Source organism: Scomber japonicus, chromosome 16, assembly GCF_027409825.1.
Source record: "Scomber japonicus isolate fScoJap1 chromosome 16, fScoJap1.pri, whole genome shotgun sequence".
NCBI classification, from domain to species: Eukaryota; Metazoa; Chordata; class Actinopteri; order Scombriformes; family Scombridae; genus Scomber; species Scomber japonicus.
Window position 1 is genome coordinate 13890676 of NC_070593.1, and position 19019 is coordinate 13909694.

Below are 19019 nucleotides of genomic sequence, written 5' to 3' on the forward strand. Positions count from 1 at the left end.
GGATCCAATCCTGCATTAAGCCTCTGCATTATTTCGCCGTTAGCTTTGTAACGTAAGTGACTCACACCACCTTGGCAAAGTAGCCTCATAGCTTATCACATCAGAGCACACACAGTCTATACATGGAGTCACATGTAAGCATTCATATACTCACACATCCATCCACCCACACACACACATTCACACATGCCCACATGCACACGATCACGTCCAGCCGTTGTGTATTTAAAGTGGCAACCTGCTGTTTTCATTCCTCCTGGTCTCCTGTGCCTGTCAAGGGCCTCTGATACTGTTGTTTAATGAGCAGAGACTCTCTTGCTCAGACTAGATTCAAGTCTAGTCTGCTTCTGTTGCTGTGTGTCTGCTGTTGCAGCGCTGACCAGAGGAGACATGCAGGTCTGTGTCCCAGGGCTAATTGCTGCTACTTGCCTGATACTCTTTCTGGGCTCTGCTCTCATTGACTCCCTGGACTCCGGTGGGATTCCCACAGGCACCCAAAGACAAACAAACCTGGGCGGACAATCGATAACGGATGCAAGAGTTACTGCTCAGCGCAGCCGCTGATTAAGATTCTCCAGGAAAATGTGTTTGTGTGTGGTTGTGTGTGTGTGTGTGTGGGTGGGTGTGTGTGTGTGTGTGTGTGTGTGTGTGCTATGTGAGAATGTGTAAATGTGTTTGCTGATTGTCCCAACTCCTTTAGCGTTAACTAGAATCTCTACCAGTCCCTAAGTGCTTGTTTATGTGATTTTGATTAAGAGCATCATATACTTCAGAAGCATCTTTGCAACGACACCACATTAAGATGAGATGTTATCTCAGCTTTACAACATGGTAGGTGAGATCGTGTCTCAGCCTAAATGTGAGACCTGATTATCCACTGACAAAGAGGACTGTGTAATATTATCGGTGGCTTAAGGTACGCCTATCTTTGGCTTTAATGTACTGATGTCATGTATTGCATCAGTCATCACACAACCAAATAAAAAAAAAAAAAATACTCACTTTGGTTGTTAAAAAGATATTTAAACTGATCTACATTTGCCTGACAAAGAAAATAAAAACAGCCAATGATAACATTACACACACACACACACGCACACACACACACACACACACAATACATAAACACTACCAATAGAAGTGTAATGAAATAAGACCAAAATGATTTCTAATGTAAATAAACCTTTTATCCCATATCATGAAATATTCACATAATGTCCATTTAAACATTTAAGAATATGTAACTACTCATACAAGTCAAAATCTAATGGCTTAGATGTTGTGGGATTGTGTTTTAGTATTTTTATAGTGTCCAAAGAAATTTTAAAAAAGCAGCTTAGGGCATGACGTGTCCCTGTGTGCCAGTGACTGCCACTGGCTAGCAAGCAGTGCTTTGTTGTGGTGTCATCACGACTCTCCTCAGCCTCTACACCCCTCCATTCCTTCTCCTGCCTTTCTCTCTGTGCTCGTGTTTGCTTTTGTTCTCGTCTCCCGCCCGCCTGACTCACAATGATGATCTTGACCAAGTGCAAGGAAAGGTCAAGGTTGGTCGGCAAATTGCCTCAAAGCAATCAGCTTTGTCTCTATGGCTGTGAATGTGAGCTCTCTGTCTCCCTCTTGCCATCTCTCCATCTTTTTTCTCTCCTCTGTCTCTGTGTTTACCCTAGGGGGAGACGAGTGTCAGGAAGGATTGGCAGCGGGGGGTGGGGATGGGGTTGGGGGTGCGGATCTACCCTGCTTTGAAGTCTTGACTCTGACCGGCGGCTGAGCGAGGGTTGGGGACTTGAAAGCACCAAGAGTCACTGCATGGGTGACATTTCAGCACAGACCAGCGTGACCCAGCACGGTGCTTGTGTGCGTGTGTGTGTATATATAATATATATGTGTGTGGACAAGAGGATGTCTCCTCATGGCCTCAGCTGTCCTCAAGGACTGCCAGCTGTTGGGGGCTATTTGCCTCTGCACCCAAGGGATTACCTTTCATTACATGAAAGAGAGAATCCCCCCGTCAACCTCTAACCTCTCGCTCAACAATAGCGCCACTGGGATACAGTGGTACAGCTGATACCCCTGTTACACACACATAGTATATGAGCCACATTTAAGATTTTATATGAACACATGCACACACATGCTAGGCTCAAGGACAGCCTCCTCTGGGTCAGCTGTTTGTTCCAGCTCAGTGTGCCTGAGTGGCTGCCCTCTGATGGCTTCACACACATGAAAGACTTCACTTTAATGTGTCACACAGTACCCACACCCTCAGCCAAACAACATCAAAGCTTGCCTGTGGCCTGTAGCTGGACAAATGTCTTCATCTACTGCCCGATTGCGTGTGTGTGTGTGTGTGTGTGTGTGTGTGTGTGTGTGTGTGCATGCCATTCGGCCTGTCCTGTAAATGGTGTAAACAGGTGTTAACATGTCAGCCCACAGGATGCCACATGCCGCTGTGTCATGATCTCCTGAACAGCTGTCCTCCTCCATTGTGTGTGTGTGTGTGTGTGTGTGTGTGTGTGTGTGTATGTGATCATGTGAATGTATGTATTTACTGTAAGGGTTATAAATGGCTGCAAGAGGAGCTTTTGCCCTAGATAATATGCCAAGGACAAACAAAAAGAAAGGGCAAACAATGAAAGGGAGCTTTGTGGCAATAACTGATTTCCTCGAAAACATCTCTCACTAAGCATGTTTAAGGAGAGAGACTATCCAGTAATAACGTTCATCCCTGCTGTTCGCCAGTGTCTCCATCAGTAGCCATATGTTCCAGCAAATGCCCTTGAGCACTAATATGGGTGAGAACAAGACCCATTTTCAGGTGTTATGGTAATTAAGTGGTAATATCTAAACCAAGTACTGTAGTATGGTAAGCCTACTCTAGTACTGTATGCTGCACCTCGTAACGTGGACATGATATCCACCATACTAGCATACTAAACCTCGCTTTACTAAGGTGCTTTCTATTTGTACTGTATGTTAGGAGACATATTGGATAGAGCATTGGAGGCCTCCGAATAGAGCATGAATTTTGATCCTCTTTAAAACCTTATTAAAAAACATACTGACCGTTTGGTTGGTTGTTGGGTTACAATGGACCAGTTCTCAGAATAGAAAACATCAAAAAGACCCAGGGCGCTTCTTTTGAGTTGAACCTTTTAGCCGCTGCTTGTTGGCAGACCACTGTGCTAAATAAAAAAAAGAAAAAGAACAAAAACCCCAGTTTGATCTGGAAGTACCCTGATGAGAGGAGGGAATGCATTTCTTACCATATTTTAGTCATGCAAAAACAGTTGGCTCAGCTGAAATTGAAAGGAAGTTGATATTAAAAAAACTATTGCGTCATCCAAAGCTGCATGCCCCCCCACCTCCCACTTTAAAACCCATTCCGGTGTGTTGCCCTTGAGCGAAGGACAGAAACTACCACCTCTCTTTTTTTCGCCTTTGTGGATTAAAGAAGCAGCTAATCATGCCCATAATGTGAATGTAAATTTCTCTCCTCAGGTCGAGATTGATAAACTGGACTACCACCACTACTTGCCTCTGTTCTTTGATGGCTTGTGTGAGACTGTTCATCCTTACGAGTTCTTCGCCCGCCAGGGAGTCCATGACATGTTGGAGCACGGAGGCCCCAAGATCCAGCCCGTCATTCCCCAGCTCATCATCCCCATCAAGAGTAAGTCTTACTACAGTTTTCCAATCACACACCACATGGCTCCTTTCCCAAGTGACCCCCTGTGCATATTGATGGCATTTTACCGTCACTGTGTGTTACCTTTCAGTTCTTCTACTGATGGGATATTGTGTGGTTGATCTCAAGACAATAGAGACACCTTACAAATGCTTATTGTGTCATTTTAAATAAAATGATTGTTAAAATGTTTTGCCAGTAAGCCATAAAAGACTTTGAAGAATATGGCTATACAACTATCAAGTGAAAAAGAGAAAGCAAAGAAGAATTTGGGAATTAAAATAAGTAATATTATTATTTCAGCACAAAAATATGTTCAGGGCTATTATCAAAGCAATTATAGATGATTAAAACGGGGCAATTATTCAATTAACTTAAGCAATAAAATGCTCCCACTATCTTTAATTCATTTGCATTAGTTTAGTGAATATTATTTTTTTAATGAGTGACTGACAGTCAAGTAATCTTCTCGAGTAAGTTTAATTGCTGGCTTAATAAATATTTTTTACTCACTCATTCACTCTTTAACTGTTTTGATTCCTGTTTGCTGATCTTAAATGGAGTGGAGTGTATATCCCTATCTATTTTAGCATCAGGTTTAGTATAATAAATTTGATATACTGTAGATTACATGCTTTTCCTCACCAAAGAAATGTGGTTCTAAAGTTGATGAAAAAGCATTAACATTATAAAATTAAATAATTAAATCATTATGCATCTAAACCTAAATAAATGTCTCAAATCTTATTAACGTGTTTGAATAATTACTTACAGCGGCGCTGTAACACCCCTTTTAGACAATATTGCAGAGGCAATCGAGTGCAACCAAAATAGAACAACATACTTCACCAGGAATAGACTCACCTGTCTTACACACTCACACCACAACAGATTCTAACATTACCATACAACAGGCCCTGTGACAAGTCCTAATTTGGTTTTGCAGTCATACTGTTCCTATTATTACATTAACCCTCAGGGCGAAGCGTCCTTGTTTTTGCATTTGCCGGAAGAAGTTGGCTCTGAAAGCACGCCTGATAATCTGCCATGAATGTGGTGACATGCTACATTTAACTGTGTCACAGTGTTGTGCCTCTTTACCTTTCCGCACTGACACAAGTACATACATGCACGCACACACACACACACATGCACACACACACACACACGCACACACGCGCACACACACACACTCAAGTTGGCTAACGGAGGTGGGCGGAAAGGTCACGTCTCAGGGGGAGGGGTGGATGGGTGTATGACTTCAAAAATAGACATCAGAATTTACAGGGATGTGGATAGCAAAAGTTTCCTGTGTGGTGAACATGAGGAGCATCAAGCAACAGAGAAGTTAGAATAATGCAGAGTGTGTCTTTTGTTGGAGAATTTCAGTCACACACACACACACACTGTCTTTTGTTTGGCGCCGCTGCCAAGTGGAGTGTCAGTTTCAAAGTGGGAGTCTTTAAGTGGCGCCCAGTGAGGCCGGGATAGTGTTCATGTCTCGGGCAGTTGGCTGGTAGAGTGTATGTGTATGTTAAGTGTGTGTGTGTGTGTGTGTGTGTGTGTGTGTGTGTGTTGGACGTCTGTGGAGGCAGAAGGGCGTAACGGCCAACACTAAGCAGGGCTGTTGGAGACACAGAGACACAGTGACAGACTGACCCTGGCACAAAGTCTGTTATCACACTACATACTTTACTGAACACACACCGTGAGGTCTTAAGCATTATAGACGTTACCAACTGACACATCTAGTCTTGTGTTTGTGTTATCGTCACTGCATTTTTAACTACATTTTTTCTTTTTTTTTTGGTTTCCCACTTTATTTCCTTAAAGTGGATATATCATGCACATTTCCAAATCTGTATTTATATTCTGGGAATATGTTTGAAAGATATACAGTTTAAAAAACAACAACATTTATCTTACTCTGGTCCTTTACGCAGCCCGCCAGTTCAGCCCCTCTCTGAAACAGACTTTTAGCTCCTGTATCTTTAAGGCACTCCTCTCAATGTGCCCACTCTACTCTGATTGGTGACCTTCGAAGTCAACTTCCAGTGGATCCAGAGGCTATGTTAAACAAAAACTGAACATATTTGAAATGGAAACTTCTCATATATATCTCTGCATGTTTCAGCAGGAATCTGATCCAAAATATATGAATGGGCAACGCAGATAACCCATTGAACAACCTCAGCATCAAAGACTAAGGGTCAAACAGCTGTTTTGGAGCATTCACGAAAAGTCTGTCATCACGTGAAGGAGTGGAGCGCAAGTGGGAGGATTTTGGCAGGAGCATTGAGCAGATGTTTTTAAAAAGCTGGAGCATCGCCTTATGTCTTGCTCCATCACACTCCAATTTCGCTCCGGTATCACTTACACCACAAGTTCAAAGCACGCTCGATCCAGAATGCATCTGCGTACCCACACTATTTTCTGTCAACAATCAGCTGCTGCTAGCTCAACAACAGAGTTCACTAAGTACATAGAAAAAGAAAGGTGAGAAGTCATACTGGCATACTATTCCTGCAACACTAACAGATAACGATAATGTGGAACAAGAAAAAGAATGTGGCAAAATTGTTGCAGTTAGTATAGATTCATTTTGAGATTGATTTCATTGATGGGAAAATCTGGGGACAACGCTTTTGTTAGGCTTTTAGCACATACAGAGCGCAATTAGCGAAAGTACGAAAGTGTACTGCAAAATTGGAAGGTGCAATGAGGTGTGATTTAGGTAGTGACCGACAGTGCCAGTAACATGATCCAAGCATTTATCCTCCTCCCTGACCCTGGCATTGAAGAGGAGGCCGAGGATAATAAGACGACAGCACTGCTGTTGGGTTGTGTTTTTTTTTAATGAAATGAAATTATGTAGTTAAGTAGCTTAGCAAAGACAAATCTGCCTAGCTCATGTTTTATTTACAGATTAGTCAGGCGATGCCAAGCTAGTGTTTAGGCTAAAATTAAAATACAATGCAGCTTTTTTTTTCTTTTTTGAAGCGAACATGGGTGATTTGAGTGGAGCGGGATAAAATCTGAAAACAGAGCGGCCTGGAACAGCTGTTGCCAAAGAGAACGAACAACTATGTGAGAGAGGAGCAGAAATTTTCACTGCTCCACTACGCTAACATGCTCTGGTTCACCTCAAATTTTGGAACATTGGCCATGCTTAGCTGATATAGCTATATAAAAATTAAAAAAACAAAAAGCATGCATGTCACCTTTAATAAAGGAAACAACAATTATTCATTAAAGTAAAACTAATTTAATACATTTAAATCATTTCCAGCCATGCCCAGTATAGTAAATTGTTTCACAGAACAGCACAAAGTATATTAATAAAACAGGTACATGATGTGCCAGCAGCTTTCCATCGATAGTTTAAATATTTGGATAGCCTACTGTCTATTTTGCCCTTCATCAAGAAGAACCCATTTTAACTTGGCGTTGACTGGCTTACCCTCTAACTTAGACAGCAGTTTATAAATTCAAACCTCTCAGCAGTTTTGGCCATTTGCCTTTCGGGGGCCAGACCAAAGGTGATGGTTGTGCTCCTTATGAAAACACACACTTCGCACTGATAATGGAATTTTAAATGGCCTGCTCCTTATTAACTTCTTGGTTTATTAAAAATCAGGCCTGTTTCGCCATCCACAAGGCAAAGCCACCAGTCCGTGTCTCTGTTGCAGATTAATTACTTTTCTAAGGATCAGGAAAGAAGGAGGGATAGCAGAAAGAGGAAGAAAGTAAAAAGCCGTCTGCAGTCTAAAATGGCAAGATATATATTTTTCTCCTCTGACGTTAATACATCTTCAATGTGGCTGGCAGGCTCTTATCTGCAGAGCGACTGAGTCATGTCAGGCCCTGGTGAATTTTGATGATGACTGCAGGTCACCCAATGAGAATACACAATGAAGAAGGCTCTGGCTGACATTATACTCCAAGGCCCTGTCCTCAATGACTTAAATACTGAACTTTTTCCTACTGTAGACCCCTTTCCCTTCAACCCACATTAGATGCCTATGCCTTCATGAGGAAAAGCTATACATTCAAGCATATACATGTGGTTTGGTGATGTTTTTGAAAATAACTGCTGGTAAAAAAATATTCAAAAAAGCTATACAGCAATAAAATGTGATAACTTATTTTATATGTAACACTGATATTTTGGATACTGTAAGAACAAAGCTGCGCACTACCATGACGACTTAAGGAGAAAGGGTAAAACGTGAAACGCTGTGGTTTGGGTTTTCCTGGCTTCCTTAAATAGGAAGGAGGATTCAGAGCCATGCCTCCTTTGAGCCTTGGTTGATTGGCATAACATTTGTTCAGCTTTGAACCAAAATGAGACTTTCATTACAAGGAGATCCTCAGTTACGCCTCTGCACAGGAACATCTTCTTCTGATCTGAAAAGTATATTTATACATCGACTGACGAACAATTTGCAACTAAACTCTCCAATGTGTCACCCTACCTCTGACATTTCACAGGAAACGGAATACAAGGTCGCCGTTGTGTTATTTTCACGCTGAACATGAAACAGGTCCTAGCATGAATAGATGATTACTTTATTCAGATATTAGTATATATATAATAAATCAAGCCCATGGCTGCCTTCTCCCCAGCTCTTTTAATTTTTTTTTTTTTTTCCTTTCTGTTTTTTTTTTTTCAGCCAGGCGAGAGTGCCGATGAATAATTGAACAGTCCTGCTGCGGTCCAAATGTCAAAGCAGGGAAAATTGTTTGCGCTGGCTGGTAATTAGAATTTCATTGTTTGTTATGTAGGTTTGAAATTCCTGTCATTCCACATTCCACCTTATCTTGGTGATGGCAGATATCTCCGCACTTGTCTATCTGGGGAGACAGTACGGCTTAGATGGAGAGATGACGTGAAGCACAATTTGCTCATTCAGCACCATCTCCACAACTGGTCCTCTGTATAGGCCTCCACACACCCACACACACACACAGTCAATGACACACACAGAGACATGCTGAGGCAAACTTGTCATACACTCAAATGGCACAAAACAATGGTCAATTTCTCATAAACTGTTCATAAGCAAAATTGGATTGTACCATAAACTTGATATGAATAGAGATACATCCTTCGACTTACTGTATCAACCTCCTGGCCACGTGACTCATTCACATTGTATAACTTGCTTCATTTTTTTGTTACTTCATGCTCAGTACTCTCTGTGCTCATGACTGCAGCTGACATTTTGCCTCATTGGGTTTAATTCATTTGTGTGTGTGTGTGTGTGTGTGTGTGTGTGTGTGTGTGTGTGTGTGTTGAAATGTGTGTGCTTGCCCACATGTCTCTGTGTGACTTCTGTGTGTGAGTGTGTGTCTACATTTGTGACAGCGTTGTATTTGCATATGAGCTGTTTTAACACAGGCAGTGGGTGATGCAGTATGCTGTTCTCTGAGTGCTCTAACTGTCATCCACAATATTTTAGGGTTGTTGCTCACTTTCTGTCTGCGTCTGTCTTTTCTATTCATTTCAGTAAGATTGGGGCTTGTCTTTTTTGGAATCTCATTGAAATGGCTGCTTGTGTTGAGACTTACTTTTTGGTTTGGTACTATATTAAACTATATTTTTCTATTGATTCATTTTGAGCAAACAACACATTAGTATTTTCTTGACCTTGAAAAAATGTTGTATCAAGTTCAGGAGGTGAGAGGAGTATTTCATCCAAATGGGACAGCACAAGTTGAGTTTTTGGTGGTATTTTGGTTTTATTTGGTCTAATGGCTTTTCTCACAGGAGGAGTCTCAGCAGTGTTTTTTGGTCATCCGTCACATGCATGTCTGATATAACAGATACGCCTCTATTTGAATCAATACAGGTGGGTAAATAGCCCACACTTTACCAATGTAACAAAAACCCAGAGAGTATTTTTATGCTTCATGCCTATTTTCTTCATTTTACATGCGTAACCTCAGTGACTGTGTATTGGGCTTTGACTGCTGCTGGTGACCTACAATCAGTAGTGTGCCTGAACGCATCCTGTGTGGACACTGACAAAAGACTGAAGCTGCTGCTAATGTGCTAATATGCTGGTTTCCCTGAATAGCCTGTGTAGAATATGTTCTACTGATAATAAACATCTCAGGATCATGTCATTCCTGGTGGAAACTAATCTACTGACAGTCTAAAAGGAAAATAAATGACAAGCTAAATACTTGAGAATACTGTCCAACCAGTAAATCCCATTAAAATCATAAAAAATGAAAGAATGATGTGATTACAGCAGCAACATCTAAAGATTTTTCTGCATTGATCTGAATATTAGTATGATTGGTTTTTACAGTAACTGTTTCCACAGGTGATTTATATGACACAGCCATCCTAGCGTCTGATGGAGGTTTGAAAGCAGCGGTCACAGCCAATCATGATTTCAAACCCCTTTTTATATAGTCAAATAAAAACAAACTTATCAGAAAAAAGAGCACATGGACAAACATCAGTGTGATAAGAACTACCTACCGTGACCGAAACCATCTTTGACAAAAAATTAAATTTGATGTGTGCTTTGATTTTTTAGTTTGTCTCATGTCCCATCTGCTAGCATGGAGGGGGGTACTGCAGCCAGCCACCAGGAGGCAATCGAGATGCTTTGGCTTCACTTTTGGGGAGCTGTCATGACATCCATCTTTTATACAGTCAGTGATTGGTGGCCACTTGTTCTGTGAAGGCATAGCTCCACCCCTCACACAAAGGCTTTATTCCGCTTTTTGATATCACATGCTGTGTTTTCTCAGCAACCACGATGTCTCTCGCTCATTCTGACATTCTCTTGTCACTTTCTCTCTGTTTCTTTATCCCTCTCACCTGCTTTTTTCCTCCTACATATCAGCCACAAGCCTGTGGTGTCTATGCTCACACTGTAGCGGTTTTCTTTGTTTTTAAATGTTTTTTTCAAGCCTTTCATTTTTGTCGCTATAAGTGCTTACCGGCAAAATAGGCCCTGTGATGCCATTACCATCCTCTCTTTCTGGAGGTACTGTGTGCGTTAAATCACGATTCAGTGTTTCACAAAGAGAAATTGCTCAGGTCTATTTTTCTAACTAAGGGTATGCTGGTTTAGACTGACAGTCGGCACAAAGGGAATTACCAGCACTCATGCAGAAGCTCACATACAAAAAACCCCCAGCTAAAACAGCACAAATAAAACCTGCGTAAAGAACTACAAAAATATGTCAGTCTTTGCTGCTAATCATAGTTATTTTCTAACCCTTTGCCCTCTGTCTGTCACATCTCTTTATCTCTTTCTGACATTTTGTCTTTTATTGTTTTCCCCCTTTCTCTCTTTCCCTCTCTGTGTGTTTGTCTCTCTTGATCTCCCTAGCCCTCCATCTCTCCCACCATCATTCCCTTTTGTTCTCTTTATCAGTGGGAGATGGAGTTAAGTGCAGCTGTAGGCCAAATAGCCCAGTGATTGGCTCTCACTTACTCCTGCCTCCCCAGTGCATTTGAAATCACTGATTGCAGACAAGCCGGTCTAAATCAAAGCCCAGCTATAAAGGATATGCTATCAAGGGAAAAGGATTGTGTAGTGGTTAAAATGTTATATGTATTTTGACTATGTGTATCTGCACAGCCTACACTTATGTACTCTATACAGTGCCAGTCAAAAGTTTGGATACACCTTCCCCTTCATTGGTTCTGTAGTTCCAGGCATCACAATCACTCTACATTAACTGTACATCCACCTGCTTCAACAAATAACCCCTAAAGCAGCTTTAAAAACTGTTTGTCCTTGCAGCTCAGTCTCTTGACCTTCAGACGTAGCCGAGTCTTGATTCATGACCATTGCCATTTGTGTCCTGCCCTCCAGATGCCCTGAACACGAGGAACCGTCAGGTGATCTGCACCACCCTGAAAGTCCTGCAACATCTGGTGATGTCTGGGGACATGGTAGGAGAGGCTCTGGTTCCCTACTACAGACAGATCCTCCCCATTCTCAACATCTTCAAGAACATGAACAGTAAGTCCGAGCCAAGCAAATTGTGTTCATTTATGGACGGTCAGCATGACGTCTCTCTGTGCTTGTGTGGAGTAGACGATGTATAAGCTATAAGTCCCTTTGTGTCATAAATCGTTTTTTTTTTTTTTTTTATGCCAGTGCTGCTTCTATGTCAGTGAGTTGGCAAACATTTAGCAGTCTGTGAAAGGCACTGATAGGTGTTTATGTTATGCGTGCAGCCTGTATTAAGGCTGTGGTTAGGTTCAACCAGCTTCCAGTGGTTAAACCAATGTTCGTGTGATTTCACAGTTCTCACATTATGTACAGATGTTAACCGTTGCTTTTGTTTCACTGTGACTCAAATATAACATCCTGTTTTCTACCTATTCTTTTCTTTGTGGATCCAATGTATGCGCCTGTCCCTGAATCCTTTTTCCTTCTCCTCCTCCCACTTAAACATCCATTTGACAGAGAAGCTCCATTTTGTCCTTTCTGCTGTCAGTCAGGCTGCATTGTGCGGTGCTGTTGAGGAGGAGACTTTGTCCTTGCTCTCTCTGAAAGCCTCCACCTGGATGACACCAGGACCTGGGGAGATTGGCATCAGATAGGCAGGGCTCTTTGTGTGGCAGTGTCAAAGCACTTAGCATGGTGTGACATGATGTGAGCCCATTGAAGGCTTAGAGGCACAACCAATCCCAAACACAGCTCACTACACAGTCAGTAGGATGTGAAGAGTGACATTGTGAATCAATCATTTAAACACAGGCTTTAACAGGAAAAAACACAGGGCTTTAGTCTGTTAATCAATATCCAATTTGAATCTCTTGTCTCTTTAATTTGCTTACATAATCTGTTACTATTTGCTGAGGTCTAAAAAAAAGGAAGGAGAATGCCCAAAAGAGATAGTGGAGAAAGACAAAGGATGGAAAAGAAAAGCCAGCCTTATTAATGCATGGCCTTATGCAAATCTCCTCTGTAAATTAGCTGTCAAATGAATCCCCTAAACCACTTTGGAGTGTGAGTTTCTCCACCACGGCACAGCCTCAGCAGTTGGCCGGTGAACCCCACCAGGAATAGTTTATCTTTACCTGGTTGTTACCGTGCCGCCCCGTCTACCTGCCTGCCCACTTCTCTGTCCTCCTCTGGCGAGCGTCGATTAAACCTGAGCCAACCTCTCACCTGGCAGACGTCCCCGATATTGACCTCCCCCACAGAGACAAGTCTGGGCCAGAGAGGGGTCCATACAGCTGCCAAAGCACAGGACCCAATCTGCTAAACAAGGACAGTGCTTCCTGTTCAGCAATTTATAGGCGTCCAGTCGAGTTTCCGTCTTTGTAAAGTTTGGTTAGGAGTTAAAGTTGAAATAAAATTACTACACTAGTCAATGGAACAGATAGGAAGAAAGTAAAGTAATCTTTTATAGTGTTTTTTTGTTTTTTCCCCATCTGACAGTTGAGCTGTCAATTCATGTCCTGCTCCACCCACTCTCCACTAACACAGAAAGATACGACTTCAAATACAGAGAATAGATGCTTCTCTTCTGGGGACCAAACTCTGTGTGAAGCAGAACTCTATGTTCTTTCTCTCTTATACGCCAATAGTTTAGGGTGGTTGTTCTCTCACACTCTTCCTCCTTGTGTGACTTGTTTGTATCAATATCAAAGCTTTCATTGAAGTCCATCTATTATCGCTCATGTGCACCTCCAGCTCCGTCCCACACTTTAGTTGGCTTTCTCAACCAGAGCCAGCGTCCTGCCTCTTGCAGACAGGTACAATCATTGTGTAATACACTCGAAGACACAGAACAGTGTCTCGTAGTGTGTGGTAACATCTCCCTTTAGCTCTCCCACACTGTAACTCACAGAGCTTGCATGGCATCCCTCTCATCTCCTGAGCCACAACAGGGCCACTGTCTCGCATGTGCCAACTGTGTGTGCTTGTGCGTGTCTACATTTGTGTACATCTGTCATGAATAGATCTGTTGTGTCCTATATGCAGCTGTTGGCTCCAGTGTGGATGAAGGACCCAGCTTTCAGTCTCCATCCCTCTCTGTTTCTGTCTGCTAGCCTCGGGCGCATAATGCTCAGCGTCTACTAGATACTCACAGACAGACACATATACTGTACAATCTCACAGTGTCCCAGTTATGGTTACACACCATCCTTGTCTCCCCAGTTGTTAGAGCTGTGAATCAATAGGCTGACAGCCACTGCTGTAGGGTCAGGGGCTACAGTTGGATATCACCAACATCTCATCATGGGACAGATCCCCTAGGCTGTGTTCACACACTCCCGCTGTGTCTCTCCCGCTCTGAGACAAGGTTATGACCTGTTAAATTGGTCTGTACACAGGCCTTATCTGTGCCATTTTTCCAGGGTCAGAGCTGGACCTTAACAGCCATCTCCAAAACGGACCCTCGGGTGTCCTTTCACTCAGATGGAGCGCTGGCCCTCTGACCAGGAGAACATACTCCTGACCCACCAGCTCAACCACGCTGGGGTCCAGGCCTCCAAAGAAATAACTTTCTATTGTCTAATGAGAGAAAATATGCCTGTTTAACTCCAGGCAGCCAGCTGCCATTCTCACCACTGGCACAGTAATGTGTCATTTTGAAGTGCACAATAATGAGCAATCACAGAGTATCACCGTCCTTGATGTACCCCTTTGTCTTCCGAATAAGCTCTCTCAGCTTTTGTTTGCTATGTGCCTTTTGCATATCAGCTGTGTTTGTGTGTGTTTATGTGTGTGTGTGTGTGTGTGACAATGTTGAGGTTAGTGTAGGAATTCCTCCAATGTGATTTGCACGGTTCTCTTGTTTGCCTGCTGTGATGAATCTTATCCCTAATGAAATGCAACAACGTTCCTTATGAAGGAGAGATGTGCTCCCTCATCCAGCAAATTCCTCCTCTGAGCTCGAAGGAAGGAGTGAACTCATCTACTGTACGTCATCTGCGTAAAGAGAGTGAGAAAGAGAGTTTGTACAATTTTGTAAAACAGCCAAAGAAACTACACAGAGGTAGAGAAAATATTCAGAGGGCATGGATAAGGATCAGATAAGTGCCGATACTGCCCTTGTTAAGGAGATTGGGTAACAGACAAACCAATCCACATTAAATACAACTTCCGTGTCATTGTTGTTATAAAATGCAGTCCCATTCATTCAATCATGACTCACTACTCACCTTTTGGCTCCACGGGTCCCAGCATAAATACAGTGTGTTCTCAATTAGTTCCGCCCGGTGAGTTAAAAAGAGAACGCTGGAATTGGATCAGTGCTCTGTATCAGATATCCTAAACTGAGGTATTGGAATCAGCATCATGGGACAAAAAGCCTGATGAATGCATCTCTAGTCATGACTAAAGATTAGTTAGTAGCCAAAACTGATCAATACATGAGAATAATAAAAGTCTGATGACAATATATCAGCTGGTAATAATTTTCTATTACCGATCATATTAGATGAACATGTCTTATTAAAAATATTTTACAGTTGAATAATAAATCATTACCAAACATGACAGTATTAGAATTATATTTTGAGCCTTAAACATCACTGAAACTAAAATGACTTTGAATAAAAACACAGAAAAAAAGAAAAAAACACAAATAAAATATATACCAAATGCCACCAATAAAACATGGATTGCTCCCATTTACTGCTGCCAACACCAACTACTGTACGTGTTCTAACCTCATATCGGCTGCTTACTTCAGCCTTTCAATGTATCAGTCAGGTTCTAGTATAGTAATGCAAATGTTGATCAAGATATGGCAACATTTCTGCTTGCTTATGTGTATCTGACTCTCTTTATATATACTGTATAAGGACATTTCTCCCTGACCACTACCTCCACCACGCAACGACTAATAAAAATGAGAACAGCTTAAAACACACACTGCTGCATTGCCATATAGTTGTCTGAATGTAGTTGATGTTTGCCTGGAGGGCTCTCCTGGTATTTATTTGCACCTTCATTGTAGCATTGTTGTTCTTGTCCTGATGATTTTCTCTGCTTATCTGTAAGGTGTAGGTCCTTAAACTCCTATTCATCACTGACAAACACTTTCTCTCTCTCTCACACACACACATGCACACACTAAAGCACACGCACACATTCACACACACATACACTTGTACATACATTGCTCACAGACACACTTTTATCTTGCTGCTAGGAATGTGGCCAGCTATGATAAGGTCTCACCCACATACAATGCTGGGCCTACACTCACACACACACACAAACACACACACACACACACACACACACACACACACACACACACACAGAGGTTGTGATAGTGGCTCTCTGTCTTCTTTGCCCAGGCGACTGGTGAGGTTTTTGTGTTGGTGACAGATGCAGTGCTTTGGCTGGCCACTCCGTCTTCCCCCACAGTGCTTTATCTGTGTATATCACATGACACACACATGCACATACTCACACTCACTGCTCATGTTGGACGTCTTCATGATAACGGTGGATCAGTTACAGCTCATGCTGATGGCTGAACTGAAATAAACAGGAAGAGCTGGCTGACCTCATGACAGAAGGACGGCGATAGGCAGGAACAAAGTGGACAATGACACTCCATCATCTGTGGATGGAGATCATGCACATGTAACATGTCACAGTATTAAATGGACACACACACAAACACACACACACACACACACACACACACACACACACACACACACACACACACAGGCAAATCAAATCGAAAGCATTTATTCACTGACTCATTTTAATCTGACAGAAGGCCAAGCGTATGCCAGCGTACTCAGCCACCTGTGCTCTTGTCCACAATACAATGTAATGCTCCCGTTTAATGCCAGAACAACGCACTGTTGCGTATATGGTGTTGAAGTTAATTCCTGGGGATTCCCATTCACAAACATTTGCTTTATTTAATGACCTTTTCCAGCTGCTGTTGTGAAAAATTAATTCACTGCCATGCTTTCTCTGTGTACATAGCAGCACATCGGAGGGGGCCACACACACACACACACACACATCCAAACACACACATAAACCCATGGCCCCCATGTAATCCATCATCCTCCACAGACATACAGAGCTCCTTGTCCCTATGCACGGCAGACCACACACCTCATCCTCAGCACCCATCTCCTCCTCCATCCACCCCTCTCCAACAGGAGATATCTATCTATCAAGCAATCACAGCCTGCCAAGACCCCTCCGCCATTAAAATACAAGAAGAGTGGGAGAAACAGAGAGAGAAAAGAGAAAGATGGAGGGAAAGATAACGTGAGTGAGCGGGAGATGAAATCCAGGTAATACCGCACTCGTCTGTTCTTACCTGCTCCTCCGTTAGCATGCTTCACAGCACATAATGACTTTTTCCTTCTCTCCTGAAGCTCAAGAAAAAGACAGTTGAGGAAAATAGTGGAAATATATTTTTATATTAATGTAGTCCCCTCCCCTCCCCCTGCCCCACCTCTCCCTATCTCCCTCCACTCTATACCCCTTCTGCCTGCGGATATGCACACCTGGCTCTGTTAATTTCTATTGTCAGCAGGTCTGAGACGGAGCAGCCAATCAGGCATGAGCGCCAGCCCTTGGGCCTGCAGTCGCTCTGCGGCTCCAATTTAAAGGTCAGCTGATAAGCAGCTAGATTCACGCATAATCTGGGCTGCTCTGCAGGCAGACAGGCAGGCAGCTCAACGAAGACACACACATGCACATTCAACAAATACACACATCATACTCCGTCTACAATTGACCCTCTAAAACCTTTACTTTTCAAATTGCGATGGACATTTCTTTTTCCTCTTTCAGCTAAACAGAAAACATGTTTGTCCTGCAAATGTTCCATCAAGTTAGATAATGTACTTTTGCTAATTGCTTGAGAGTTCAGTAAGAACTTGGCTTTATGTTTGTTGATTTGTTCATTAATTTGTACATAGTGCCTTTTGCGATATGGAGCACTTAGGGGAATTATGGGATCCACTCTTTAAATGGCACTGAGCCCCGAGGCTGGCAGTATGTTCAAAATTAAATAGAGTTTTGGCTTCTTCGTACCGGCTGTTTGCAACTCTAACAAAACATCACTTCGATTGCTGCAGTGTGTGGAAGCTTGCCAGCTAAACTTGCATGGCCTTGATCACCTTCCCCTAAGTCCCTGCTACCAGTCAACAGTTTTGTCTGACTGCTTTATTCATGGTTATGTTATTTCCTTAATATGGCATTGTAATTTAACATAACATGCATCTTTCAACAATCTTTCAAATTTAATTTTTGTGAGGATTATACTGGACCTTTGGGCAGTATCTGTGACATCAGACAGGCCGACGTGGTTTGTTACAAAAACACTAGTCTTCCCTTCAGTCTTCTTGTCGACAATTCAGTTGGGATGGTCCGCCACTCTGCTCTTCTGATTGGACTTGGGAAAAGCTGCTATGACTTAGATTGCGTATCTACTCTGAGCTGAACTCTTTATCCGCCTGACGCTCAGTGTGTAGCAGGTGGATAAATGTGTAAGATGAGTGCAAAATGCTTTAAACCGGTTCAAGACCACTAAGGAGGACAGTGGGATGCGGTTGAACGCTCCAGAAATAGGTAGTAAGTGGACCTGGAGTTCAGGTTTTTTTTGTCAAATTGTATTCACACCCTTAAGTTCCCTGGACAAGAGAAGAATAGAGGAACCCAGTGTGGGCTCAAAGAAGCTGAAGAGTATGAGACAAACAAGCAAATTCAAACATTAACACAGTGTGAGAGTTGTCTTGTATGTTTTGTCTGTTATACCAGTGTTTTTACTGTGTTGGTTTATGGATTTTATATTTTAATTGTACAGCACTTTGGTCAATAGCTTTTGTTTTTAGATGTGCTGTATACATACATTTGACTTGACTTCACATGTGTACATCCAATTTCTCTTAAGTGCTTGATCATCTACAAAGGCTAGCTCACGGGTCCTCATGTAGTTTACTAAATTCCAAGACCAAAACCTTGGAAATTAATGGGAAACGAAGGATTTCTATTCAGGTGAAGGTTGAGCTTTTAGATGGATAGCCTCAACTTCGAGTAGCATCCAGTTGCAGCCCCGGAGCAGAAGCCCCTGACGTGACAAAAGCCTCTGGCTTGATGGAAGTGGCCTCTTTTTTCAAATTGAAATTACGCATAGCGTCTATGAATTATCTAACCCTCATTTGTTTGACCTTTATTTAATCCTGCTAGTTAACGTTGTTTTGTTTTTTAGTAAAACAGAATTGCTTAATATAGCTTGTATGTAATGTTGATATTAAAGTTAAATCCATGAAACGTTAACATTATAACTTGATTAGTGTAGGCTTCTAACCTAACTTCTTAATCTTACAGTAGCCTATAAACTTGTGGAG

The 19019-nt window shown here is 42.3% G+C and overlaps 1 protein-coding gene across 1 annotated transcript in view; it reads left to right on the forward strand.

Moving 5' to 3' along the window:
* pacrg (PARK2 co-regulated) overlaps positions 1 to 19019 on the forward strand; it is a 139099-nt gene that overhangs the window by 69501 nt on the left and 50579 nt on the right. Inside the window, exons 3-4 of the mRNA XM_053335140.1 lie at positions 3499 to 3670; positions 11530 to 11679. Of these exons, the coding sequence (XP_053191115.1) occupies positions 3499 to 3670; positions 11530 to 11679 (322 nt within the window). The remainder of the gene's footprint in view (positions 1 to 3498; positions 3671 to 11529; positions 11680 to 19019) is intronic.